The sequence below is a fragment of the Lytechinus variegatus genome, chromosome 2, assembly GCF_018143015.1.
Source record: "Lytechinus variegatus isolate NC3 chromosome 2, Lvar_3.0, whole genome shotgun sequence".
NCBI lineage: Eukaryota > Metazoa > Echinodermata > Echinoidea > Temnopleuroida > Toxopneustidae > Lytechinus > Lytechinus variegatus.
This window is the reverse complement of record NC_054741.1, coordinates 12,092,791-12,120,023: the sequence shown is the minus strand read 5'-3', so window position 1 is coordinate 12,120,023 and position 27,233 is coordinate 12,092,791. Positions and strand designations below refer to the sequence as shown.

General features: G+C 36.4%; 1 protein-coding gene across 1 annotated transcript in view; it reads right to left on the bottom strand.

The window, feature by feature from the left end:
- Nucleotides 1-1,553: 1,553 nt before the first annotated feature.
- Nucleotides 1,554-27,233, bottom strand: part of LOC121407338 — a 54,472-nt gene continuing 28,792 nt past the window's right edge. Inside the window, 16 exon segments of the mRNA XM_041598375.1 lie at nucleotides 1,554-2,727; nucleotides 3,713-3,881; nucleotides 4,985-5,139; nucleotides 5,978-6,091; nucleotides 6,761-6,879; nucleotides 7,526-7,733; nucleotides 8,154-8,252; nucleotides 8,861-9,034; nucleotides 11,037-11,237; nucleotides 12,051-12,251; nucleotides 16,025-16,136; nucleotides 19,568-19,755; nucleotides 24,694-24,848; nucleotides 25,275-25,562; nucleotides 25,938-26,297; nucleotides 26,674-27,058. Coding sequence (XP_041454309.1) covers nucleotides 2,674-2,727; nucleotides 3,713-3,881; nucleotides 4,985-5,139; nucleotides 5,978-6,091; nucleotides 6,761-6,879; nucleotides 7,526-7,733; nucleotides 8,154-8,252; nucleotides 8,861-9,034; nucleotides 11,037-11,237; nucleotides 12,051-12,251; nucleotides 16,025-16,136; nucleotides 19,568-19,755; nucleotides 24,694-24,848; nucleotides 25,275-25,562; nucleotides 25,938-26,297; nucleotides 26,674-27,058 — 2,982 coding nt within the window. The 3' untranslated portion in view covers nucleotides 1,554-2,673.

Here is a 27,233-nt window from a genome sequence, read left to right as displayed (position 1 = left end):
AATGAAAGAGATAAGGGAAACCATCAACCAGATTGCCAATGTCAAAAAGATTACCATTTATGATGTAAAGACATTATTGGTATGTCCCCAGAAAACAGGTTCATAAATGGTTTGTTTCTTTACAATGTGAAAAACATTAAGAGGTTGAATGATCAGAATAGGGGAATTATCCACCAAATTTCTGATAATTTTCTGACAGCTTGTCATTTCTTTCAGAAGAGCACAATTCCTGTAAGACTTCAGCCTTTACCTCTTATTTAGAAGTAAAAGTCCCATTCATGTGCCATGCTGAATTTCCATGACAACCCCGTATATACAAATATCAATAAAATAAACACGGCTTCTTTGAAAGGAAGCACATAGATACATGAATCATTTTAAAACTTATGTCATTAATAACATGGCTTCTTCAGCAATCAATGTACATCATATCAGAAAATTGTATTGTTTTTCTCTCATTCAAATTCAAGTATACTTTTTTTCTTTCATAAATGATTAATTCAAGAATTTTAGACAAAATATTCAAGCATACACTTGACGAATTCTAAAACGGTGTATAACACAATCATTTTTTTTTATTTTGTCTCGTTTTGATTAATTGGATGGAAAAGGTAAGTGCAATCTACCGGTAGTTAAAAAAAAAAGAAAAGAAAAAGTCAGGTTATGTATAGAGCAAATATTAACATCACATACCCTAGTGACTTCTCCATTAACATCAACTCATCACTAAAGAGTATGTCTTGATTTATAAAACATGTATATATCCAAGTCACGTGAGTGTATACCAAGTGTTCATTATGTTGGATATCAGTGTATGTCTTTAATATTTCATAATAGTTCTATAAAAAGCACAATTAGAGGAAAATATTTTGTTTGCATTTCATGGAAAGAATAGGTTTTTGTTCTGATTACAGAATACAGTGTCTTAACAGTTTTTTTTTGTTGATCTATTTCATTTCATATTTATAAAGACACATATTTTAATTTTCTATAGCACAAAAACCATGAAAGCTTGCTAGAGAAACTGATAAAATGAAGTGATGATTGTCATCATACAAATCGCTTTTATAATTGTTTCTTTAGTTCCTCTGATGAATTTCATTAAAAAAACAATTATTAATTTATCACACCTTGTTTTTACTGATTCAAATTCCTGACTCTGATTTAAGATGTTTCTGTTGAATGAGTTTATGGTAAGATGAGCACATCTTTACAATATTAATGATATATTATAGTATTATAAAGAATAGCTATCAGTCCTGTTAAAAGTGGTTTATAGCCACTTTCTGTTGTTAAATTGAGATAAAATATAAATCTCAAATGATGATATTATACTTCACATATATTTTTTTGTGATAATCAAAGATAAAACTCTGTACATTTTCAAATTAAATTGTGGAAATTGAGATGATTATCTTATACAACTACATGTACTTTCTTCTACCCTCTGAAAGTAGAGATCACTGGACTGGCAGTCATCAAAGACCGTCTGTCTAGCATGATTTTCTTTTTCTCATTATCCTTGTTAGTGTCATTCTCAGATCCGCCTTGAATGACCCCATTTTTCCAGTCCCATTATGTTGGAATCATTCCCATTCTCCATATCCACCTCAGACCATTAGCATAAAGTCCCCAAATTTCTGTGTTCTAAAATGCAACCTCTGTGCCCTTCACAAAACATGTGATAATGTAATTGTAGGCCTAGAAAGTGAAATCTCAGCATAATGTTAATTTTCTATTATAGGCCTATACAAACAAGCACAGCAGTATGCAGATAAAGCTTTGTGAACAAAGTCTATTACAACCCATTAGATATGTAGATTTCATTGGTAGATTTTCCACTGATACATGGTTTTTTGTTGCATTGGATTTTGCTTTGATTTTCACTGCATTTTCTAAAATTTAATTTTTGGTATGAAAAATTGTGTTTCCATGGAATTCCTTGAATTCTGTGCTTGGCTAGAAATTCCATGAAAATGTTATATTCAGTATCTCAGGAATCTGGGGACTTTGTTCCTTATGATATTTTTCTCCTCTAGCTTCTCTAAAGTTATTCATCTTTCTAGTGCATCCCTTGAACATCACAATCCTCGATTCTGCTCAATCCGGCACCTTCTGGAACTCTCCTCTTTTCCAAAAATATCTTTCATGCTCTCCCTAACCCCGTACTTTCATCCATTTTTCTCCAGTGATGATCTAGCATCTTCTGACGATTAATAATCTTCCCTTCCTTCCCTATACATGTAAGCCCGCTGATCCCCATCACTTCCACAGCTTCTAGACCACTCCATCTTCTTCCCACGAACCTCCTCTGTTCCCTCTAGTCCGAGCCTTCATCACCCCTACCACCACTCCCCAGCTGCCTCCGATTGTCCCCAAGCTCTTCCCCATCTCCTCAGCATCACTGAAACTCACCAACAATCGTCCATGAATCCTTCCTCCAGCTTCATCTTTGCATGCAGAGTGCATGCACTCCATGCATTCCTAGAGCAATCCAACAGGAATGTCATGGGCTCTTCCACTATTCCTCTCTCCTCCCTGCCATCTTGAAAGTGTAATGAAAGTTGCATTCCACTTCCAAGATCACCTATTTTCTTCATCTTTGCTTCCATTTTTCTTTTCCCTTCTTGTGCTTCTCTCTTTCTTCACTGCAGAATGTTGTTTTCCTTTCCTTCATCTTGCTCTGTCTCTGGATAATTTTTTCAAAGGAAGTTTAGTTTGCACCTCCTTAAGAAAAAATAAAAAATAAAAACAATTCATATTAGCCAATTTTTTATAAAGTGCTTTCCCAGAACGGCTCAAAGCGCTTTACAGCATATTATTACCCTGGTCATTGGATTAAATTCAATCCCGCACAAAAAGTGCACAATTTCCACTCCCTGGGGAGCATTCCTTGCATTCATCGCAGCCTCATTATGGCGCTGGCAAATTCAAACATACAATATCTTTTGCATCCTACCAAGTACCCATTTAGCACCTGGGTCAAGAGTGGCAAAGTGTGGATTAAAGCCTTGCCAGAGGACGCTACACCGTGTTAGGATTCGAACACATGACCCTCTGTTTACAAGGCGAGAGTCAGAACCACTACACCACAGCTCTTCCATATATCCAATTTGTTTGGTGCTCGATGTACTCCTGTCCTGTGTTACAAATGCTAGGCCAGGCAACTGATTCCGGCCCTCACATCTTATTGAGGAAATCCTACCTACTGCCTGTACCCATTTACCCTACCTGGACTTAGTGCAGCAATGTGTATAGGAATATTTTACTTTTTTCATTCACAAGGAAATCGCTTTTATGGAGCGTTTCTTTATTAAAGATGAAAAATCAAATGCAATGTGTTTTTTTTTCAAGATGAAATCACTCAATACAAAATACTCACTAGAAAGCTCACTAGATAAAAGTTTTTATGTCTGTCTAGATATAGCTTTGCAATTGCAAACTTTCTGCACTAACTCCTGCTTTAAATAATTATTGATGGCTAAGAGTGTTTTCTGAGGCATGGGGGGGTGTTTGTTTTTCTAGGGGGGTAGTTAAAGATAATGCATTTATCATAAATATTACAATGTCCTTCGTATATGGCTTTCAGCCTATAACAAAATGGATTTTAAACTTTAAATACATACATGCCCATGCCTAGAAAACAAATCTAACATTATATTGTAGATCTAAATGTAGAGAAATGAAATCTAAAAAATCTCATAACACATACCTGAAGCAGACGCCTCCTATAATCAGGATCTGCTTCCCCTGGCCGCCTAATTGGAACTGCTTTCTCTTCACGGTTCAAAATGGCCTCAAGCTGTGCAATTGGGAAATTCTTGGCAGGATCAATGTTTTTGCCATTGATCAATCCAACCAGGTACTCAATGTAGTGAATCCTTGAAGAGACAAATGAAAAATATTTTCATAATAGGAAAAATATATATATATTTTACAGATAATGCGAATGTGAGGAATCTGGTCTGATCACCAAAAAATCCTATGACTTTCTTCTTTAAACCTGTTTTGATGAAACATTATGCTTGTTCTTCTTCCAGTCTTATCCTAGCTTGATTTTTACAGGTGACCCAAACATTAAATTCAATTGAATATGTAGATAAAAAGCAAACAAGCATCTAACACTGAAAGCTTACAAATTCATGAAATCTATGAGTTACATCTTTTCTCATAAAAAAACATGATAATCACAATGCAGGCAATGTGGATATGAGCGAGTCAAACTATTTCATTACATGGCATTTCAAATTGAACAAGTTTAAAATGTAAAAAATAAAACAGTAATGAGAACGAATGATTTCTACAGATCCTTAAATAAATTCAAAGCAACAAATTGGTTGCTAAAATGCATCTTCCTACTTCAATGGTCATATATTTATTTTATCATGTCCATTGCATTGTACCGTTATCACAACCAAAAAAGACAAATCTAACATATGTGAGGTACAGCGCTATTGTTATCGAAAAAATTAATCTGAAACCCTCTTATCTTGTCAATTTTATAGTTTATTTATGTTTATACCATGATGGTAAGAGGCTACTATGCATTTTAGTTTGCCATGTTACGGCAAATTTCATACTGTATATTGCATATTGTTGGTATGTTATGATGAAATGCCTAAAATACAAATGTCCTGAGAAAACCACTAAATATATATGAATCTGAAAATAGATCTGTAAAAGTGTTATGTAAATTTCAGAATAGTAAGAATTTCTACAGCCTCATCAAATATGCAGTCAAAATAAACCTACTACTGTATCACATTTTAAATGGGGGGGGGGGGTTGAGACAAGACTTACTTGAGAAATATAAACTTTCTTTTCTTCTTCAATGGTAAAACAATTCTTTACTTATTTTTTTAATTACACAATTTATTTCTCATCTGTAATTAATCTCTTAAGTTTTGAATAACTAAATGGAGGAAGACAATTTCCCTTTCAATTCTTTGATATAACAGTGGAGAAAAGGAAGAATTTGACCAACCTGCAGAGACCAGCATTCCCGGGTGTGACATTCCTCCCGCACTTATTATCTTCTAGGCCATTAGGTCCTTCCTTCTGCTCCTGGACTCCACATTTCCCCTCCTCGTTCTCGTCAGCTCCTTGTGGGGGCTCCTTGTTGAACTCCACTCCTTCATCCTAAGAAAATATATCAGCCATCTCAATAAATTGCATGGATCCTTCTCAAAATTATTAACATTCAAAATATCTGAATATAACCATCTCTGTGCCCATGTGAATTACTAGTACTACTACTTGTCTTCTTCTACCACCACCACCACTACCACCACTACTTCTACTGCTGCTGCTGCTACTAACAACTACTACTGCTACTACTACTACTGCTACTACTGCCTACTACTACTACTACTACTACTACTACTACTACTACTACTACTACTACTACTACTACTACTACTACTACTACTACTACTACTACTACTACTACTACTACTACTACTACTACTACTACTACTACTACTACTACTACTACTACTACTACTACTACTACTACTACTACTACTACTACTACTACTACTACTACTACTACTACTACTACTACTACTACTACTACTACTACTACTACTACTACTACTACTACTACTACTACTACTACTACTACTACTACTACTACTACTACTACTACTACTACTACTACTACTACTACTACTACTACTACTACTACTACTACTACTACTACTTCTACTACTACTACTACTTCTACTACTACTACTACTTCTACTACTACTACTACTACTACTACTACTACTACTACTACTACTACTACTACTACTACTACTTCTACTACTAGTACTACTACTTCTACTAATTTGATTACTACTGCTACTACTACTACTACCAAAACTACCACCTGCTGCTGCTGAAACTACCACCACTACTCTACAACAAAAACTGAACTACTTGACTGCCATTTTCTTTGGATGGGAGAGGGAAATGGGGGAGGAATGACACTCACTTCAAGAATATTTTGGAGATAAGCGATTTCCTCATCCCGGAGATAGAACAGACAGTCTCTTGGATGGTGAGCATGGAGACCCTTGTTGAGACAGGAAGCAAACTTGGCACAAGCCTGAAAAAAAATAGGTCAAAAGTACCATTAATATGCATAGTTCCACTCATACAGATGATCAATAGCAAGCAAAGCATTTCCAAAGGTGAAAGTCTAGGGAAAACCACCATGTTCAAAATGACGTGGATAAAGATAAAAATATCTCTCATTTTCTTTTTCTTTCCAAAGAGAAACTGAGAAGGATAGTTTACAAGAAAGAAATAGTTTTTCTAATTGCCTGGAACCTAGAGGTGATTATTTGCTATATATTCCACATCTGAAATTATTCTAAAGAAATTTCTCTAGATGAAAAGACCCAGTGGCCTAAATCTTTTAGTGTGAGTCATGCTCATTCACCCTTATCTTCAAGTATAGTGACCATATTGCACAGTACAATACACCTTTATGTAGCACATGCATACTAAAAATAGTCATAAATCAAGTGAAGTATCAAAGCTATCGGTCGTAGATATTTAGAAGAATTTCAGAATGGAGCTTAACATGGTACAAAAAAAATAAAGATATTACAAGTCACATAAATACTTTCTTGCTAATTTGGAGCAGAAGAACACATTTTTTACAACTAATGAAAACAGATTTTCAAAGTCAAAAACTATCAACACAAAAAACAACACTCGACTGCAGAACAATTGTGTTCTTTCACAATACATGCGCATCATTTGAACTTACTTCTCCTCTTTTGATTGGTTGATTGCATCCACAGCAGAATTCAAATGTACATTGTGGACATTTAAAATGCATACATCCTCCCTTGGCCAGCTCATACCTCATCTTGCAACGAGGGCACTCTGAACAGACATTTACAAAGATGAACGAATATACAATATATAGTACTGTCACTATCAACACTGAAAGCAACAGCAGAAACAATGACTGATCATTCTTGTATAAATTGCAGATCATATTATTAGGAGTCATAAGTGGATCCTTGTAATAGTGATATTTTTTTCACGGGCTCAAGTGGCCAGGAAATTTATTTTGCAGAATGTGTAAATAAACTGATGACCAGGGATGAAGTCATATATGAATTATTATGACTTTGTTCCTTGTTTGGGATAAGGATGGTTCATCACAATATAGGATCAATATCACTATCTTTAAAAAAATATACATGTATAATACACTTCATTTTGCATTGCCATAAGAATAATTACTCATACGTGGTGTGCCTCCGAAACAGTCAAAACATCTTCCCTTGTGGATGCCTTGGGCATGTAAGAACTGTTTTACCAGTACCTTTTACCAAGTAATTCTTACTAATATCCACACTGATGTGTAAATTTGTATACTAACAGCTCCATAAGCATCCAAAGATGTTTGAATATAATAACCATAGCTTTGGCTCTGGCACTTTGTCATTATTGGTGCATTACAAAAATGTAAAACATGTTACTGGAACGATACCACTTCAACAAGAGACAAATCTGAACTTACCAATGCCGTTTTCATTAAGATGAGCAGCCAGACCCTGTGCTTGTAGATCAGGGTCGTTGTTCTCCTTCCATTGCTGGAAGGCCTCACAACTGATTCCCTCATGCTGTTCCATCCATTGCTTCCTGCAGACGAAACAGGTCAGTTTGTTGCATTCCGGGCATCGCATCTTGCGCCTGTCTGGTGCTCCGTTGATAAAGCCAGAATTGCACTGCAAGAGAGATACAGTGAATTCACAGAGTTACAAATATTTTGTGTGATTCTGATGACGTACATATATTGATGCTGATGGAAGTGAACAGTCTGTTACACAGTGGACGTTGCATCTTGATGAAACCAGAATGGAAAAGGACAAGAATCAATATCATATTGATAACAGAGAAATACAAGCAGTTTGTTCTGACAGCTGCCCTTCAAAATAATAAAATTGCTCTGTACATATATTAGCAGTTAGCACACTCTTTCTAAAATAAAGGGGTGATCAGTCAGTATTTCACAACAAATCAAATTTCAGTTGCTTAACTAGCTTTTTACGCTCCTGATACTCCCCAATTGCATGACAACCACATGGTAACTACTTTATCACCAACTTTACAAATAAGAAAAAATACAGAGTAGAGAAATGACTCACATGAGCACACCAGCAGAAATTTTTATCCTGCATCAGGTTCCAGTCCCGTAGCTTCCTCTGGAACAGCTCAAACACTTCAGCAGTCAGCATCTCCCGTAGCTGAAAATATACAATTAGTAGCAAATAGGGATCGTACATGGTGCAGTTGATAATACACAATGCAACAAAATTTCACTCAAAATACTAGCCCTATACAGTGCATCAAACTCATATTCTTTAGGGACTGACACATGCAAGTTATATCTAATCATATCATGAAAAACAGTTCCACAAAGTTTTAATCAATCATAAAGCAATATTCTGAGTATGTGGAATACACAATCATTTTTTTTTCATTTCTATATGTCAATTATCTGGGTAGCATTTTTATAATACACTGGATATAAAACCAGCTTAGTCCACACGTTTTTGGAGAGCGTCATTTGTGGATTATCTATATATCATGAATATTGAACGAGGGTGAAAAAAATAGCAGTCAATAAAAGAGTAAACTAAAGTCAGATTAACTTATGGGAACACCACCAATTGACTTGTGCTCACCAAGGTACAGTAGAAGATAAAGAATGGTTTGTACCAGTAGTCTTATCAAGGGTGGCTAAATATGATACGAAACACACAAAAAAAGCTATTTGACTTGTCAGCATTAAAGGTATTCAAATAACTAAATGATTATAAAAGAATGTATATATTCCTGAAAATATGCTCACAAGTATATCCAGGAATGAAAAATAATTTGCTGCCACCGCAGGATCATCTAGGTCAGGTTGGTCACATGTCGGACATTTTCCTTTCATGATACTCTGGTCCTTGGCAATGATCTCAAAATGTTGGATGACACAATCCCGACACATCATGCACTGGCAATTGATCAAGGATATCAGCTGAAAAAGAATAATTAGCATTTGCAAAATTACAATGGGTGGTAAAACCCCTGAAATTGTTCTTAGGGAAAGCCCCTAAAGACGATTATAGAGAAAGTTCCTGAATTGACTTCATACAAAATAGGAGAAACAGAGTATAGGCAAAGGGGGAGAGAAGGGAAAGTCTACCTTCAGGACACCGTTCCTAAATGACATCTCTTCTAAGTACAAAATGTTAACTGGTCAAGTTTTCCGAGACCCAAGAGAGATGAAGAATAAACAGAGTCATGGGATAAAAAGTAACAGGAAAACGGGAATATGGGATAGGCACGGGGAGGAAGAGTGATAGACAGAGCAAGACAAATAAAGTGAGACAGACAGAGACTGAGAAAGAGACACACAAAGAAGGGGAGAGGGGCAGGGCAGCGTCTTATGCAGGTCACTTGAAGTTTAAATCATACGAGAGAGTATATTGAGAAGATAAGATGGGGTAGAAGTTCATGAGAAGGGGTAATAAATTAGGAAGCTAAGAAATAATGCGTGACGAGCAAAAGGAAACAAGTGGAATGCCTCTGGCCGTCTCACCTGCATCACGCGGTTCAATATAGCAGCAGTGCTGACTTTGCATACTACTCTAACTCGCACAAGATGTTCAGTGATACATGGTTACTCTTATGTCCTCTTTTTATGAACTAGACCAATAAACTTACAGAGATATGATGGTTATTCAACAAAAAACCCCAACATGGCCAAAGTTCATTGACCTTACATGACCTTTGACCTTGATCATGTGACCTGAAACTGGAACAGGATGTTCAGTGATACTTGATTACTCTTATGTACAAGTTTCATGAATCAGATCCATAAACTTTCAAAGTTATGATGGTAATTCAACAGATACACCCAATTCGGCTAAAGTTCATTGACCTTTGACCTTGGACATGTGACCTGAAACACGCACAGGATGTTCAGGGATACTTGGTTACTCTAATGTCCAAGTTTAACGAAATAGACCAATAAACTTTCAAAGTTATGATGGTAATTCAACAGATACCCCCGATTCGGCCAAAGTTCATTGACCCTAAATGACCTTTGACCTTAATCATGAGACCTGAAACTTGCACAAAATGTTCAGTGATGCTTGATTACTATTATGTCCAAGTTTCATGAATCAGATCCATAAACTTTCAAAGTTATGATGGGAATTCAACAGATATCCCCAATTCGGCCAAAGTTCATTGACCCTAAATGACCTTTGACCTTGATCATGTGACCTGAAACTTGCACAAAATGTTCAGTGATGCTTGATTACTATTATGTCCAAGTTTCATGAATCAGATCCATAAACTTTCAAAGTTATGATGGGAATTCAACAGATATCCCCAATTCGTCCAAAGTTCATTGACCCTAAATGACCTTTGACCTTGGTCATGTGACGTGAAACTCATGCAGGATGTTTATTGATACTTGATTAACCTTATGTCCAAGTTTCATGAACTAGGTCCATATATTTTCTAAGTTATGATGACATTTCAAAAACTTAACCTCAGGTTAAGATTTCGATGTTGATTCCTCCAACATGGTCTAAGTTCATTGACCCTAAATGACCTTTGACCTTGGTCATGTGACATGAAACTCTAATAGGATGTTCAGTAATACTTGATTAACCTTATGGCCAAGTTTTATTAACTAGGTCCATATACTTTCTAAGTTATGATGTCATTTCAAAAACTTAACCTCAGGTTAAGATTTGATGTTGACGCCGCCGCCGCCGCCGTCGCCGTCGCCGTCGGAAAAGCGGCGCCTATAGTCTCACTTTGCTTCGCAGGTGAGACAAAAAGGAGGGAGACCGTGAAATTGATATTACAATAGGAGGAAGACAAATAGAACGGAGGTCATGGGAAACAGCATGAGAAATGACTTTTTTTGTAATTTAATTATTAACAATTTGCTCCCTTCCCTAGTACTCAGACACAAACTAAAGTGTTCTTGACATAAAACCCCAAATATTAGAAATTCTGACCTTGTTTCTTGGTAAATCATCAAAGCAAACAGAACATTGTTGCTTCAAGAACTCTTCTGAACGTCGAATATCTCCGCATTCCTCTGCAGCTGTCACCACGTCGTCCACTGAAAACTCTTTGCGTATGATCAGCTTAGCCGCGGTCTGGGCGCGGCCCCAGCTGCGCATGTTATATTCAACCATCAACATCCTGATAGAGCGCTGTCAACAGGTACAATGGAGGTAACGGTGATGATTAATAACAACTTACCAAGCACACATATAGGACACTACAGCATAAATACTTTGTCAGATAGTCTTTCAATGATCGCATCAAATGTCAATAAGGTAACTATTGAAAGACAACTTCCTGACTAAATAAAATAAAAGAGTAATAATTTTTAAATTACTGACAGTTCCGGTTTATAACAGAACAAGTTACTTTGAAAAAGTCAAAGTCCCTTTTGGCGACAAGAATTCTTATGCTGGAATGGGAGACTTAGACCGGAAAAGATGCGAAGAGGGATTCCAGATGCCAAAATAGTCTCTTAACCAGATGACTAATATATTCAGTAATTCCCATTGGCTTTGTACAGTGACAACCCGATTCCAGGAGGCAATGTCTTAACCGGTTGAATACTGAATTATGTAACTCCCCTACGCATTGTACAGAAACAAGCCAGATCCAGTATGCAATGGGTTAACCTTTCTTATTTGTAATCCAAGTATGCTTTGTACAGGAGCCACACTGTTCAGTATAGTATACAATATGGCATCCAAAATCAACATGAAAATAGCATAAATCATCCAGAATATTCAATGCAGTGTAAGATGCTTTAAAACTTAGGACAAGGGGGTGTTTTGCAAATAGATAAGTGTGACTTAGATGTAACACACAATCTTATTGTTTAATATGCAGTAGTGCCCATCCTCTTCGTGTTTTGACCAATGCGGTGCTGCAGTCTATACCACGCACAACTGGGATTTCAGGTCACACTTAAATCTTGTGAAACACCACCCAGAGGTTGAGCTCACATCGTCATTTTTGATGGCCTGTTGGAAGTATTCATTGTCATCTCCATGCATTGGTTTCCAGACCCTGTCTGCATACTCAGCCATAGCCTTGGCCTGGAGGGCATCAAGGGCCTTCTCAGGATCACCCCAAACATCGGCCTGCTTCAAAATGGCAACAATGTCATCCACAGAGTAGCAGCCAACTTCTTGGATTTCTAGGATCTATGGGAATACAAAAAATATGTTACAATAATCACTGTCATTATCATCATCATTATACATCACAATCATTTTTTTGTAAAGAGGAAAGGGATACCCAAATTCTTTGCCAATTGTGCACTTTTTCTCTGATACCGAGGATACCTATAACTTTTATCCGTGCTCATCCTGTTCTGTATAAGTTTTGTCATATTAGTGAGTAGGTATTTTATCCAAAATTTGAATATCATCTTGAAAAACTTTTATTCATCAGCTCTCATTCTTAAGATATGTGATATGTTTATGTATCTGCTATTTCCATTGATACTGTACATTTATAGTACTGCCCTGCATTGACAGTAATGAGGCATGACCTGGGGGGTGTTTCACAAAGATTTAAGTATGACTTAAAGTCGCACTTAAATACCAAGTTGCATACAGTATGAAAGGCTCGACCGCATTGGTCAGATTGTGTCATGAGGACGCGCACTAATGTGTATCTATCAATAAGATCGTTGCATATCATGTACGCGTCAACATTTAAGTGCGATCTAAGTCATACTTAAATCTTTGTGAAACACCCCCTGGACTTATCTTAATCTTTATTTTCTTGTATACTTATGAACTTTGTTACCTTCTTTCCTTTGTTATGATCCGAATAATGTGATATCAAATCAAATCACAATTGCTCCAAATTAAGGAGGAAAGTTTGGGTCTAAAAAAATTAAGGTACAAGTCTAAAAGGAAGGATAAGGGAAATTCCAAGCAAAAGTGGACATCCTTAAAAAAAAATTATATTGGCTCTATTTCAAATTTTTCTATCAAAAATCATATGGAATTTCATAAATAAATTTTTTTTTCATGCCTCTCCTTATAGGAGAATCCAAACCATACAAGAAATTCTATATATGGGACTACATATATTGTTTTTTACTTAATTTCAATTTAACAGAAAACTTTAGCTTGTTTTGTAAAATCTTCTTTTGGATAATCCAAAGGTCATCATTTTACATCATATCAAACAAAAATTTTGAAATATACTGTGAGTGGATATTTCTGATGTCACTCCGTAACCGTGTATAGGTTTACGTTTTACATTGTAATTAATGAAATAATACACCAATTTTTTAATGTAATGCAGCATTTTACAGCTAGAACAACATAGAATCCAATCAATAAATCAAAATTATGATAGCGATTCGTAACCGTGGAACCGCCCATAACATTCCATGCAATTTTCGAATTCGTCAGTTCCATTATGTGGCATGGCAAGTATTACGCAACATGAAAGTTCATGATATAAGGTGGTCATGGCAAGGGTACGAGGATACATGCTTCACTGTGGCAATCAAAGATCAATAATTCAGGATTCGGTATAAGCCACATCCTGAACAAACTTATTTACCAACCACATGTAAACATCAGAGATGCTAACTGATAGCTCAAAAAAATCCTGAAAACCCAGGCCGGGGGTCCAGGGGCCCGCCCAGGGCCCCTGGCGGGGTCAAGGGCGAAGCCCCTGAAGCTGGAACGTTTTCTTATTCTTTAGAGGGCTGAAATCATTAATCTACAGTAGAACATAACAAATAATTAATGACATAATAAACTTCATATCATAGGCAAGAAAGGTGCTCAAAAAAAAAAATCATGTAACCCGTACTCATTACGGTACGGGTTAACCTGCTGCGGGTTAATATGCTGCGGCCAATGGGTGCGACTCGGGACGGGTGTATGTAGCAGCTGGGGTGCCCTTTTTCACTCACTGTACTCATCAACAAGACAATCCTATACTATTGAAAATCCATAAATCACAATTTCTATCAAAATGATGGATAGTTCACACATATGAATTGATGAATACGCACCAGAGAACACATATTTCATGGTAGCAAATAGGTTTTCAGCTGAAATCCCGCGGCAGACAACCAATCACTCACGCAGCAGCAGGCAATTGCAGCCGTACACCGGGCCGTGCTATGCTTCGAGCGGTTCTACCGGGCGATCGCCCGACTGGGATAGCGCTGACACCCGTATCCCTGCAGGGTATAGGGCGGCGTTTGCAACTGCTACAATGTATTGCTCGCGCGTACCGTGCAAGTACAGTATCAGCTAAACTTCATGCTGCGCACAACGCTAATAATTTTCCGTCTGCGCAAATTGGCCATCCAAAATTGAAATTGCGCTCTCCGTAGCGAACTCCGTGACAAGATTTGGAGGGGAAATTTTTACGGATTTCACTTTGACAATCGATTTTTTTTTCCCGGAATATTTTTCAGCAAAGGAAAAAATCCGGAATTCCGGAAAAATCCGGAAAATTAGCAACTCTGAAACATAGTACATGCAAAGAAAATCCTATTCCTATCCTAGTTACAAATCCTTAAGGCACTATGTGAGGATAATACAGTAACAAGGGGATATACTAGAACTCAAGCTTTCAATATATCACAAGTCATCAACCTCTTGATTTAGTACTAAAGTTCACATCTGTTGTCCTCTTATCTACTCTTCATTGTTTGTTCGATCGTAAATATGTAACTTAGCATTAACACGACATGTCACATGAGCCATGTGTCATTATTGAAATAATTTTAATGATCAATTCCTGCAAATTGACCGTAAATAGATAATGAAAGTACAGTAGTAACAGTAAATATGCAGGTATTATCAATTTAAAGTGTTTATCATACACTGTATAATTCACATATTTAGCACGAAAACATCGGTCTCAAACTTTATAGTTTATCAGTGGGTATAGTCATATCATACACTTCCTGTCATCTGGCCAAACTTTGGTGGGGAATATTGCAACATCACACAAACCATCGAGGAAATGCTCCAACTGTGCTCAATTTGGAGCTATACAGGAAGATTTTCAATCTAGAGATAACAAATACATCTTTCTATCTAAACTTGACTCAATTTCCTGGATTTGATACCAACTTCCTGAATTAATAGTTTGCACAATCGTAAAGTAGAGTGAAGCTACAACAGAACCATACCTCATTCAGAAGCCTGTTTCATAAACTTTGTTACAATTTTGAATTGAAAATTAAAAGCTACTGAAATCCTTCAATCTGATTGGCTAATATTAAATTTGTTAGAAAATTTGGGCATTTGCTTTTATAATGAGTCTTCATAAAACAGGACCCAGATATGATCAATTTTTCATTGTTTAAAGTTGCAGTACCGGTATTATTCCTCTACAGTTATGTATTAAAAAAAAAACACTGACAATTAATACAGAATGGCTTTAAAAGTTAGAAATTGAACGTATTACACTTTATAGTCAATCAGTCTTGAGCTTTCATTTGGAGTAAAGATGAAAAAAAAACCCTCTCTTTAAAAGTTGTATCTTTGGGGCTCAGCCAACCATTCACTGAATTATCACATCAAATCAAATCACACACATTCCTTTGACTGCATCAGGCATTACTCGCCGAGTGATAGTGATATCAGAGATGGGGAGGAATATAGCATAAAACATCAATTGTCATATATAGAGATTCAGCTATGGATGACGTACACATCTGTCACCAGGGGAGAGTTTTGTGAAACACTTGACAGAGATTTTAATTCAAACATTTCCTATGAGCCAATCAGATGCAAGGATTTCAGTAGCTTATAACATATAATCAGTGAAAATCACTGACCATTTGTTTTATGAAAAGCTCCTCAGGTGTCCAAATCCCCATGAAAGCTAACTCTACAAAGTCTTTTATATTGGCCATTGTCTTTGTGTCAATATAATGCTGTGATGAAACTAATGGTATCCTTGAATCATCAATGTTAAGACTTACCCTTTCCTGTATCGTCTGAGTGCAGTCTTTGACAGCTTCCTGTATGTTTCCGGAGCAATCCTCAAGGCACTTCTCTGCTGACTCCACACTCAACTGGACAAGATCAATTATCCTATGATTGGAAAAAGTTTACAGGGAATATCAATTTTCAGACACAAATTACTCAAATAGGGGTTAAAGTGATTATATTTCATTATTTCAAACATAATTCCACATTTTTACTTCTAAAGCAATAGTATAATTCTATGTTTCTACATTTACTTCAAAAGCTGCATATTATTCTTCTTTTTTTACTTCAAAGTAGCATCTGATTCAATTTCTTTACTTCATAAGTGTCATATGATTTCATGTTTTTACTCCAAAAGATGCATATGATTCAATGTTTTTCACATGATGTACACACACATGTGTTAAAATTACCATTAAGAGCACAGGATACGAAATATGATTTTGATAGAACGGATAAAGATAGGAGTAAAATGATTCAAACACCAATATAGAGAATTTGAGGTCATACTGACATCAGCAACAAGCGGCTTTTGCTTATAAGCTAATGCATGATATGTGCCCCATACTTCTACGGTGTAACAATAATAATAATAATTAGACCATTTATATAGCGCAGTCACTATATAAATATACTCTACTGCGCTGTAGTGTGACAGAGCTCCCAACAATGCTACTGCTCAAACAAATTAAACAATTATGCATATAATACAATTAACCAAAAACTTCTGAAAAAAGATGGGTCTTCAATAAATGTTTGAAGATGGTAACAGTTGGTGCTTTTCGTATTTCCAGGGGTAATTTGTTCCAAAGCTTTGGCGCAGCACAACTGAAAGCACGATCCCCAAGAGTTACTTTTGTTCTCAAGTGAGGTAGCTTTAGAAGCAGCTTATCCTGTGTACTTCGTAAGTTATGTGCATATGAATGTGACCTAAATGATATTAATTCAGACAAGTAATTCGGAGCTTGACCATTCAGTGCTTTGTAAACAAGCAAAAGTATCTTAAATGCAATTCTCTGCCTTATTGGCAACCAATGTAATTGAATCAGAACAGGTGTAATATGGGAAAACTTTGAGGAACCGGATACAAGTCTTGCACATGCATTCTGAACATGCTGCAGCTTGTTGATTTGCGAGTCTGGTAAACCAAACAATAATCCATTACAATAATCAAGCCTACTGCTAATAAATGCATGGATAAGGGTTTCTGCGCTTTTCTGGTCCAAGTATCTACGAATATGGCGTAAGTTGTATAACATATAAAAAGATGATCTACTAATGTTGGATATGTGTTTCTCCATGTTTAAGCGAGAATCAAGCCATACACCCAGATTTTTCACTACGTTTGATGGTTTAACTTCTGAGTCTCCAACTGTTATGTTGCTAACACTCAGTTTTGCTACTTGCCTGCCTGTCCCGACTATGAGAAACTCTGTTTTTCCATCATTAAGCATTAGCTTATGTTGGGACATCCAAAAACGAATATAACTTATACATGATTCCAAGTTTGAAATATTGTCATTATGGTTTTCCTTATCAGGGCTGAAAGAAACGTATAACTGTGTATCGTCAGCATAGCAATGACAAGAGACATTAGGGAAGCGCCTTTGAATGATAGTAATCAAGTTACTTGTATAAAGAGTAAAAAGAAGGGGGCCGAGGCGTGACCCTTGAGGCACTCCGTATGGAACATCAAAATTCTGAGATATAACATCATCTACTATTATTTTTTGTTGTCTGTTAGAAAGGTAAGATTCAATCCATGTGAGGACACAGTCGCTCAAACCAAAAGATGTATGTAGTATGTTCAACAATATGCTATGATCAATAGTGTCGAAAGCGGCACTCAGATCCAACAATACCAAAAGTGTTACCTTTTGATTGTCCATTGCCAATAGAAGATCATTTTTTATTTTGACTAAGGCTGTTTCGGTACTATGAAACTGTCTGTATGCTGACTGCATACATGGAAACAATGCATTATGAGAAATATGTTTTAGAATTTGCTGAGTAGCAGCTCCTTCAACAAGTTTTGATATATACTGTAAATTACTAACTGGTCTAAGATTATCAAAACTAGGCTCCATACCATGCTTCTTAAGAAGTGGCTTCACCAATGCAACCTTCCATTCGGAAGGGAAAAGGCCATTTAAGAGTGACAAGTTAATAATTTTCGTAAAGACTGGGAGTAGCGATTCATTACAATGCAATAGAAGATTAGTTGGGATTGGATCCAAAGAACATGATTTCTTGCTAAGATTTGTGACCAGTTTCTCCACATCCCTTTCAGATAATATTTCAAAATGAGAGAAGATTTGAGACTGAGAGTGTGAAATCTCAAAATTTGTACTATCCAAAGATATGTCATCAGAAGTAAAAGTTCCATTATTTACAGTTAACTCTATTTGAGAATGAATTCTTACGATCTTATCGCAGAAGAAATTCCCTAAATCATTAACAAATGTTCTCTTATCAATATGAGGAGGTATCACTGGATGAAGCTTGGTCATATTCAGCAAAGATTTAGTAACATTAAAGAGACTTCTTTGATTAGAACTGTTTTCAAATATCATTTCAGAGTAACCCCATACCTTTAAGAAATGCTATGGAATTATAAAATCTGAATTTTTTTTTTTCATAATTAGAGAGTGTTTAGAGTACATTTTCTGGAAGTGCGATTTTGTAAATTGTTAAACTAGACTACCAAGATACTTCCTATGCAGTTATAACAGCTGCTGAATCTTAAGAATTTTATTTAAAACAAGGCAAAAGTGATTTTGTGTCTTGCCCACTTATGAAAATAACCAGAAATATCGTGATTTGTGAGGGCACGCAACAGAATTGTATCAAAACTTCATTGTGAAATGACTGGAATGAAATAGCACTTGTCATAGTGTGACCTCCGACTGCAGCATATCATGCAGGTCCCCAAAGTCCATCTACCATCCAAGTTTGGTTGAAAAGCGACCTACGGTTGCGGAGTTAGGTGTCATAAGAGAGTCTTGCATGTAAACTTTAATGTTGACCTCAAAATGAACTTTGACTATACCATGTGACCTCCCAACACAATAGCATGCAGGTCTCCTAAGTACATCTACCATCCAAGTTTGGTTGAAAAGTGATTTACGGTTGCAGAGTTATGTGTCATAAGAGGGTCTTGCAAAGAAACTTTAACGTTGACCTAAAAATGACCTTTGACCTTACCATGTGACCTTCAATGGCAGCATAACATGCAGGTCCCCCAAGTCCATCTACCATCCAAGTTTGGTTTAAAAGTGACTTACAGTTGCAGAGTTATGTGTCATAAGGTTTGTGACGGACGGACAATACTAAGTCTCGCCTTAACCTCTGGTGTACGAGACAAAAAAACAGAATTATGAGATTAGTTTGGTAGTATGCCTATGTAAATTGTAAACCAACACAGATAATGATATTATCATTATCTGTGTTAGTTTATAGCGAAAAAACATTAATATCAATTATATATTGAAAACAAAAAATTATTTCACTTGCCTTTTGCAGAGTGTTATACATACCTTTTGTCGACATCCACTTCAAGATTTTCCTTGAGTTCCTGGGTAGCCTTTTGTGCAAGATCATTGACAACATTTGTCCAGTTTGCATCAATCCAGGCTATCGGGTCAGCAAGGTCATCGCCTTGTTCCTCCATCATGTAGAGGGCGCACTTGATGCGTCCAGGAAGTATTCCTTGAGATTCAGCCTCCTGTGCATGTGAGAGAGAAAGAAAGATGCATACAGTCTTCATGAATAGCCATTCTACAAGTGTAGTTCTGGGTGTAGTGCTTAGTCCCCTATAATCCTGGACATAAGTAGAAGAAATATACTTCATCTGAATCATCCTACTAATTAAGATTGGAAAAATAAGCACTAAACCGAACACAGTTGAACACAGCTGATGCAGCTGACAATTCTATATGAATCATTCAGCTCTTAACAGTTCTACATCTGGTGTTTGCTCTGTTGGTCATTCTGGTGTTAAGTCCTAGATCTCATCAGCCTCAGGCCAGTTGTGAAGGGATTCAGGCAATGCTTCATGATGCAAAAAGTGATTTTCACTGACTAATTTGTTCTGGGCCAATCAGATGCAAGGATATCAGTAGCTTATAACAGATGTCAGTGAAAATCACTGACATTTTGTTTCATGAAATGTTTCGCTGGCATGGAAAGTCATGTCCGTTCTGTTAGTTAATATTACATGAGCATAACTTACCACAATGCTCATTAACATTAAAACTGATAATTGCTATCTCTTACATTTCATCCCATTTGAACTTCACAGGCAAACCTATTAATATCAGAGAATGTGTAGAGTTCTGATGGGATAATGAATGCAGTAATGTAACTTGCAACATGCAATGAATGAAACTAAAGCATTCAAACCTTGCATCGCCATGTTGTTAAAGAAGCAAAAACATAAAAAAATGAAAATCGATCATGTGTGGGAGAGAAGCTTTAAATTTTGTTCATTGATAAGGACGTCTTTAAAGACTTCTCGAGACAAATAACTTCACTTTCGTTCTCCATTTCAATTAAAGCAGAGATAGATAGAGAAAGAGAAAGAAGGAGTAATCATAATAATCATGTTAAGTTGTTAGTAATCACTGCAAACCAATGAAAAAGAGAAGTGCAATTTCCTTGTAGAAATTCATAAAGGCTCTGAATTAACCTTTATACAGACAATATAATTACACTGTATATAATCATTCTGTAATTCTATAATTTTGATAGATGTTGTTTCAATTGAGTAACAGTAGAGGATATCTTGGGGCTGCACGATACGATTGTAATATTGAATTATTGAAGACTTTGAATTGAAAAGACATTACCTTATAGCCACACTTATATAAACTAGCTCATAGTGAATTCAGTTACAGCAGGCTATGTACCCACATATCCCCAACACACCAGAGCCCATAGGAAAGGGTCTTACAAGTTTTGACACTTAATACTCCCCCCCCAAAAAAAAGTAGCAAACAAGGAATGTTGATTTAATTGATCATTTATTGATGGGGACACAATGTTTCAACTTACTAATGTATTTTCTATTTCTGGGATAAATGAATCCCTAAATAGTGATATCGTGCAGCTAATGAAGATCTCATTCCTCTTTTGTTATCTTACGATATGAATCACATGTTTTATGGCCATCAAATTAAAAGCACAATTTAAAGTCCATAATGTAAACTACAGGTGCAGTACTATGCTAAGTGCTGTGACCCATTTACCCACAGGAATGTGCTCTATAGCAATAATATACAGTCAACCTTTCATAATCGGAAGTACTTTCTTGGACTTACCTTTGACATGCAATTGCCACTTGATATAATTCTCTAGTCCTAAATGGTGTTATAACCCATTCTAAGTGGTCCAATCTTACATCAGGGCCCCATCTTACAAAGGAGTTACGATTGATCCAATCAATCACAACTATGGAAAGCCAGCATCAACATCTAAATTACTTGTTTCTTCAAGATATGATGTATATTATTACATTCACTGTATTCTTGACACTTCAGTGTGCTTCTCTTTGTTTTCAAAGGACATTGTGGAAAGTTCCTAAAGAAAAATTAATGACAATGATAGTTTTCCATATAGTTGAGGTTGATTGTATCAATCGTAACTCTTTGTAAGACTGGCCCCTGGACAACCCATCCAACTAAAAATTTAGTGATTTGTCAGATGGACCATACCTACTTTGGTCTAAACATGTTGCAAGGTGAAGGATTACAAATTTCAATTGTAATTGATCAATATTAGAGGTAGGGGAGTCAGACCATCAATCAAAATGTCAATTCTGATACTTGTGATTCATGTTAGGTCCCTAAGTTGACTCGGGATTGAATGCAAGTCTCTTCAAGCACCCTATTTGGCTATCTCATTAGACAAAATGGCCGGTCTTTATAGATCAACTGGACATTGGACAAAATGAGGAATTTTCTGTACAGAAAGGCAATCATAGCATTTGGAAAGGTTGACTGTACATGATCTTTTACTAACAGAAGGAACTGGTCGCAAAGTAGAGATAGATGATAATAGCGAGAAAATAGAGATAAAAAAGGATGAACAAAGAAGAACAGGAATGAAATATGAGAACCGAATGATGAAAACTAGGAATGGTATTTCAGTTTCACAAATTTTGAAGTCCAACTTAAAGTTGCTCTTAAATTGCTAGTAGTAGCATGAGGTATATCCCAATCATCTCACTGGTGTGGGGTCCGGTACGACGCGACTCAAAAGAATCAAGCACAAATCCAAATTTTCGCTTCTGATTTGTTGAAAGTCAAGTTGCGTTTGATTTTCTAGAGTTGCGTTTGATTGCAACTTAATTGCGACAGGCCCGAGAGGACATGAAGACATCAATGAGAATATGAGTCTAATACCATGTGAGAATTAGCATGACTTTAAAGTCTCACTTTAGTGGTACTCAAAAGTTGATGAAAGAATTGACAATTTATGTAAAGAAAGATGGCAAGATGATGGACAAGGAAGACACCTATAGCAGACCTGCCAACCTCTGGGAATGAAATACTGTATTCTGTGTTAAAAAAAATGTATTTTCCCCCAAAAATGTGTATTTCACTCAAGCAGCATGCAAGCTAAAATGCGCACTGCTCTTGCAGATGAAAATAAAACATTGAAACATGTGTATATCTCACCCTGGTTTTAACAACATGATTAAAAAAAAGGTTACCTAAAATTACATTGATCTAATAACCATATTTGTGTAAGTTGTATGAAATAGAGACATTTATAGAGATGATTTTCTCAATAACTTACGATTTTGTAAAAAAAATATATATATTTTTTTAAAGAAAAAAAGTACTAAATATGCCAAAAACGTACTGGTTGGCAGATCTGCTATAGGAGTTCAGAAGGATAATTATTTTGTTAATAGAAAGATATGATAATAGAGTAACAAGAAAACAGACCAAATGGGTGGATTAGAAAGAGATGCTTGATAAAGAAATGTTTTGGGACAGAAATATGTATAAGAAGAGATGACAGTTACAGATGAGAACAAAAATTATAAATCAAAAGTCAACATAAATTTAAAAATAATCACTGGAGAGAAACTCTCAATAAGCAATGCAGATTCACACAATTATGTTTGCTTCTGGATATATACTTGCACTTATGAAATATACTCCTACCTGACATATGGACATTGCACCCCTATAAATGGGAAGGGTGCAAATTACAAACAAAAATTAAAGAATATTAAGAGTAAAAGGGCACAGAAAATACAAATATCACAAAATAAAACATTCTAGGCTTTTTCACTCCAAATATATTCAAATGAACAGCAATCAATAGAATGGTACGAATTACATCAGACAATTCTGAAAAATTTCATTAATAGTTTTCGAGCTTTTTGCCAAGTTTCATAAAATGCACATAAAGGAATAAGTATCAAAAACTTTTGTTCTCTGATTTTCACCAAAGAAATATTGAAGTGAAATGTAGAAAATTTAATAAATATTTGAATTGAAAGTCAAAACAGAGCTAGAATAGTAGAAATTGATATATCTACACAGTACACAAAAGATTATGAGGAAATCTAGATTTGAAATAATGGAATCATGAAATGAGGGACAGTTATTTATGAAAATAATCATTAAAGATGCCAGCCAGTATTATAAAGGGTAAGTTGCTTCAAAAAGATGCATGCCACTTCATTCTAAAATAAGAATAATGTTGTGTATATGGAACACATGATATTACAATCAATAAATAGTCTTTGCAAGTTAGAATATGAGATATAAAATCTAGCTTCACCCTACCCCCACCTGCCTCACTTCCCTTCCCCTTCCTGCACATTAGAAGAAGGCTGCACATGGATCTATGTTCTTTGGGATTATTCATTTGTGTGGCACATATTTTGCTATAGCAATCTAAAGCACATACCAGCTCAGCAACAATATTTATGTGCAAGCTTCTTTTAGTTGTATAAACGACATATTATTTTGTTTTTCAGACATTTTGGTGCTTTTGCCGTAGATAACACATTTTACGACACTGACTACATGTACATTGTATCTCAAAACGTGTACATGTGAAGACGTACCAGGACACAGAAAAGTACCATCCTTGCATCCATTCCAATTTACACATCGAAGTATATTTTATAGCCCTTACCAAACAACCAACACCTATTCTCCCATATACCATATCCCTCCTCCAAGAGCAATATTCAGTCAAGATAAGCTCACTTTCATGCATGATTCATGGAAGTATCAAGAACAGATCAGGGGTTTGTAACACAAAGGTTAGCAATCATTGCACAAGGTTTACGATTGATTTCATTGATCATAATTTACGTTCAATCATGAAAATCAAGCATACGATCAAAGGCTAACCTTTTTGTTACAGGACCCAGGATGGCAAAACTGAGATTCTGCATGTGAAATAAGACCAAAGCTACATCCACCAACAAAGTCGTAAGACTTTGATAAATCAAGGAAGCATGCAAAATTGCACAATAATTCTCTCTATGTACCAAGTACAATGACATCTCATTTGACCCCCCCCCCAACACGCTACACTGTAAACATATTCAATAGAACAAAACCGCAAGTTGCAAAAGAAGACATTTTCTGCATCACATCAATCCATAGGGTTTAAGCTTGGAAACAATACCTACCCTCAGCTCAGCAATGAGTTTTAACGACGCTGTGCGCTTCTCTTCATATTTCATCTTGACCTCATCCTTTACATGAGACAGATCGCCAAAACTAGTGGCATGCGACAACTGCTGCTGTAGGCTCTCTTCAAAGGTGTCAAAATGGTGAGTATATTCTGTAAGATAAGAATCAATTTGTTGGTCCACTTATTTTCCCTCTATAAAAACACATTTTGATGATCACACTCAGGCTTACAGGCACTACTACATGTTTATTAAGCATCGGGTACATGTATACGACGGGTCAGGTCAGAAATCTTTCCTTCCCTATTCCGATAGTGTCTTACCGGTATGAAACTCTAATTCTGATAGACTAATGTCAGGAACTTGAACAAATTACAAACCAATACATAAATAGTAATACATTTTTATAATACCACCATCTAAATTCCTTTTATGCTCTAAATATAGATCACCATAGCCGGCAGAGGCAGATGCATCATCTAGAAATGAATTGGAATAGCAACATGTACTTTGTGGAGGGGGGGGCTTACTTAACTAAAGATAGGTTTTAAGATTGATGCACACATGAGGTAACACACCTGAATATGTCCTAATCTTCTCTCCAAGGCGCATACAATCGATTTGGTCTAAAACGTTGGCGAGACACTCCCTGTGGTCAATCTCAGGTTCTTGTTCTATCCAGTCCTGGAGCATCTTGACCGTTCCTTCCCTGGGAGACCCCATGGCCGCTTGCTGCTGGTAGCGAGATATAGCTGCCATACCAAACCCTAGATACATCCCAAGCTTCCTGATATTGGAAGCATTCAAAGAGTCAGCCAACTCCTGCAACTCCATGTCTGTGATGCCTCTACGTTGCTTGGTTACATCTGCAAAAACAATACAGTGAATGGTAACAAAAGTCACACCCATGATATTACCACAAGGGATGTAAACTAAGGCTTTCCCAATCCCCTATTGCACTGTTTATAGAGAAATTTGAGGATTAGTATTGGAAAAACATTGAGGAAATCCAAGCAATCACATGGTTAAGACTTTTATTAAGTTATCTTCAGTGATGTGTGTCTTAAAAAAAGGCAATTAATCTTCATTCATTTCAATTTTAGCTATGCATACTGAATACACATCTTATGGTCTAGAAGTCAAACCTGACAGCTATTGACAAAGATATGGGTCCATAACAATCTAAATAATATGATCATTGTAAGGGTTATCTAGAAATGGTTCTTGGAAACAAACTTTACCATTTGGTGTTGGAACAGGCTCAGATAAGGTCAGACCACCTAATTCAGAATCAATCAGGGCACTGTTCAACTCTCGGCGCAGACCTGAGGTCCGCATTTTCCAATCCTGCAGCATATTACATACGGCATGATATGAATCCATCCTGTTATACTGCATGAGGGATCGTACTTTCTGATATGAGAACCCAAGATTGAACCCAAGCTCGTGTGTCTTTGAGACTGGAATCATCCTTGCTAGCTGCATGAGTTCTTTATCAGAGACTGCATCAGAAGACATTCCACTGGGCGCGGACATTCTGCTTGGTCGAATTGACATGTCACCCATGGTCTTTGGTCTGGGAGAAGATACCAAGGGTTCATCTGCATATGAGATGAAAAGTGATGTTAGAGATTTCGGGAGAATACAAATGGATAGTGGCACCATGCGTACACACAGTGACATGATTTCTTCAAGTTTACACATTGATTACTTGGTGGGAGAAAGCAAGAACTGACGACACTTTCAAAGTTACAAAGGAGGATGAACCTGAGGGAGTTTTAATCCCCTTCAAGGATTTCAAGTGCAATTGCCCATTCATGCTTTACTTCTGTTTTTTTTTCTAATTAAGTTTTAAGGATTGGATTTAAAATCATTTTTAATGCAACCACAACAACCTACATAACATGTTTAATCAAATAGTAAAATAAAGAAACCATCATCCCGCTGTTCATTTCTCTTGAAAATGTTAGATCTTACCTTGAATAAATCTGTTTTCGTCGAGGAACTTAACATAGGTGCGTAGTCCTGCATTCAACAAGACCTGCTTCAGCTTTGGTCTTTGCTCCTGACCCCTCACATCACCTGTCCACATCTTCAGCATTTCAAAGGTGGCTCCCCCAATAATGCCCCTTGGATCCTTCACTTGAAGTCTGCTCAATTCGTCGTGAGAAAACCCCAGTTCAATTCCAAGCTTGGTGAAGTAACTGGTCGGGATTGCCTGGGCGATCTCCAGGAGGTCGGTATCTGAGAGTGGCTTGGACTTTGCAACTGTTTTCTTTGGTTCCTGAATGGCCAACTCGGTTTGGGAGCTTTCAGGTTTGCTGTGGAATTCTTGTTTGGCCTGCCGTTTCTCAGCCAACATCTTTTTTTTGTTTACAGGAAACAAGTGTATTGAGATAAATAATGAAATTTCAGGTTATAAACTAAGTTTTTATATTACAGAAGTCTAATATGCCATCAAACAGGAATGAGAGTGTCTGAATTTGTAGCCTCCTAGTAGGGATTTATGCCTTATGTACTGAAAGGCTGAATGTTAT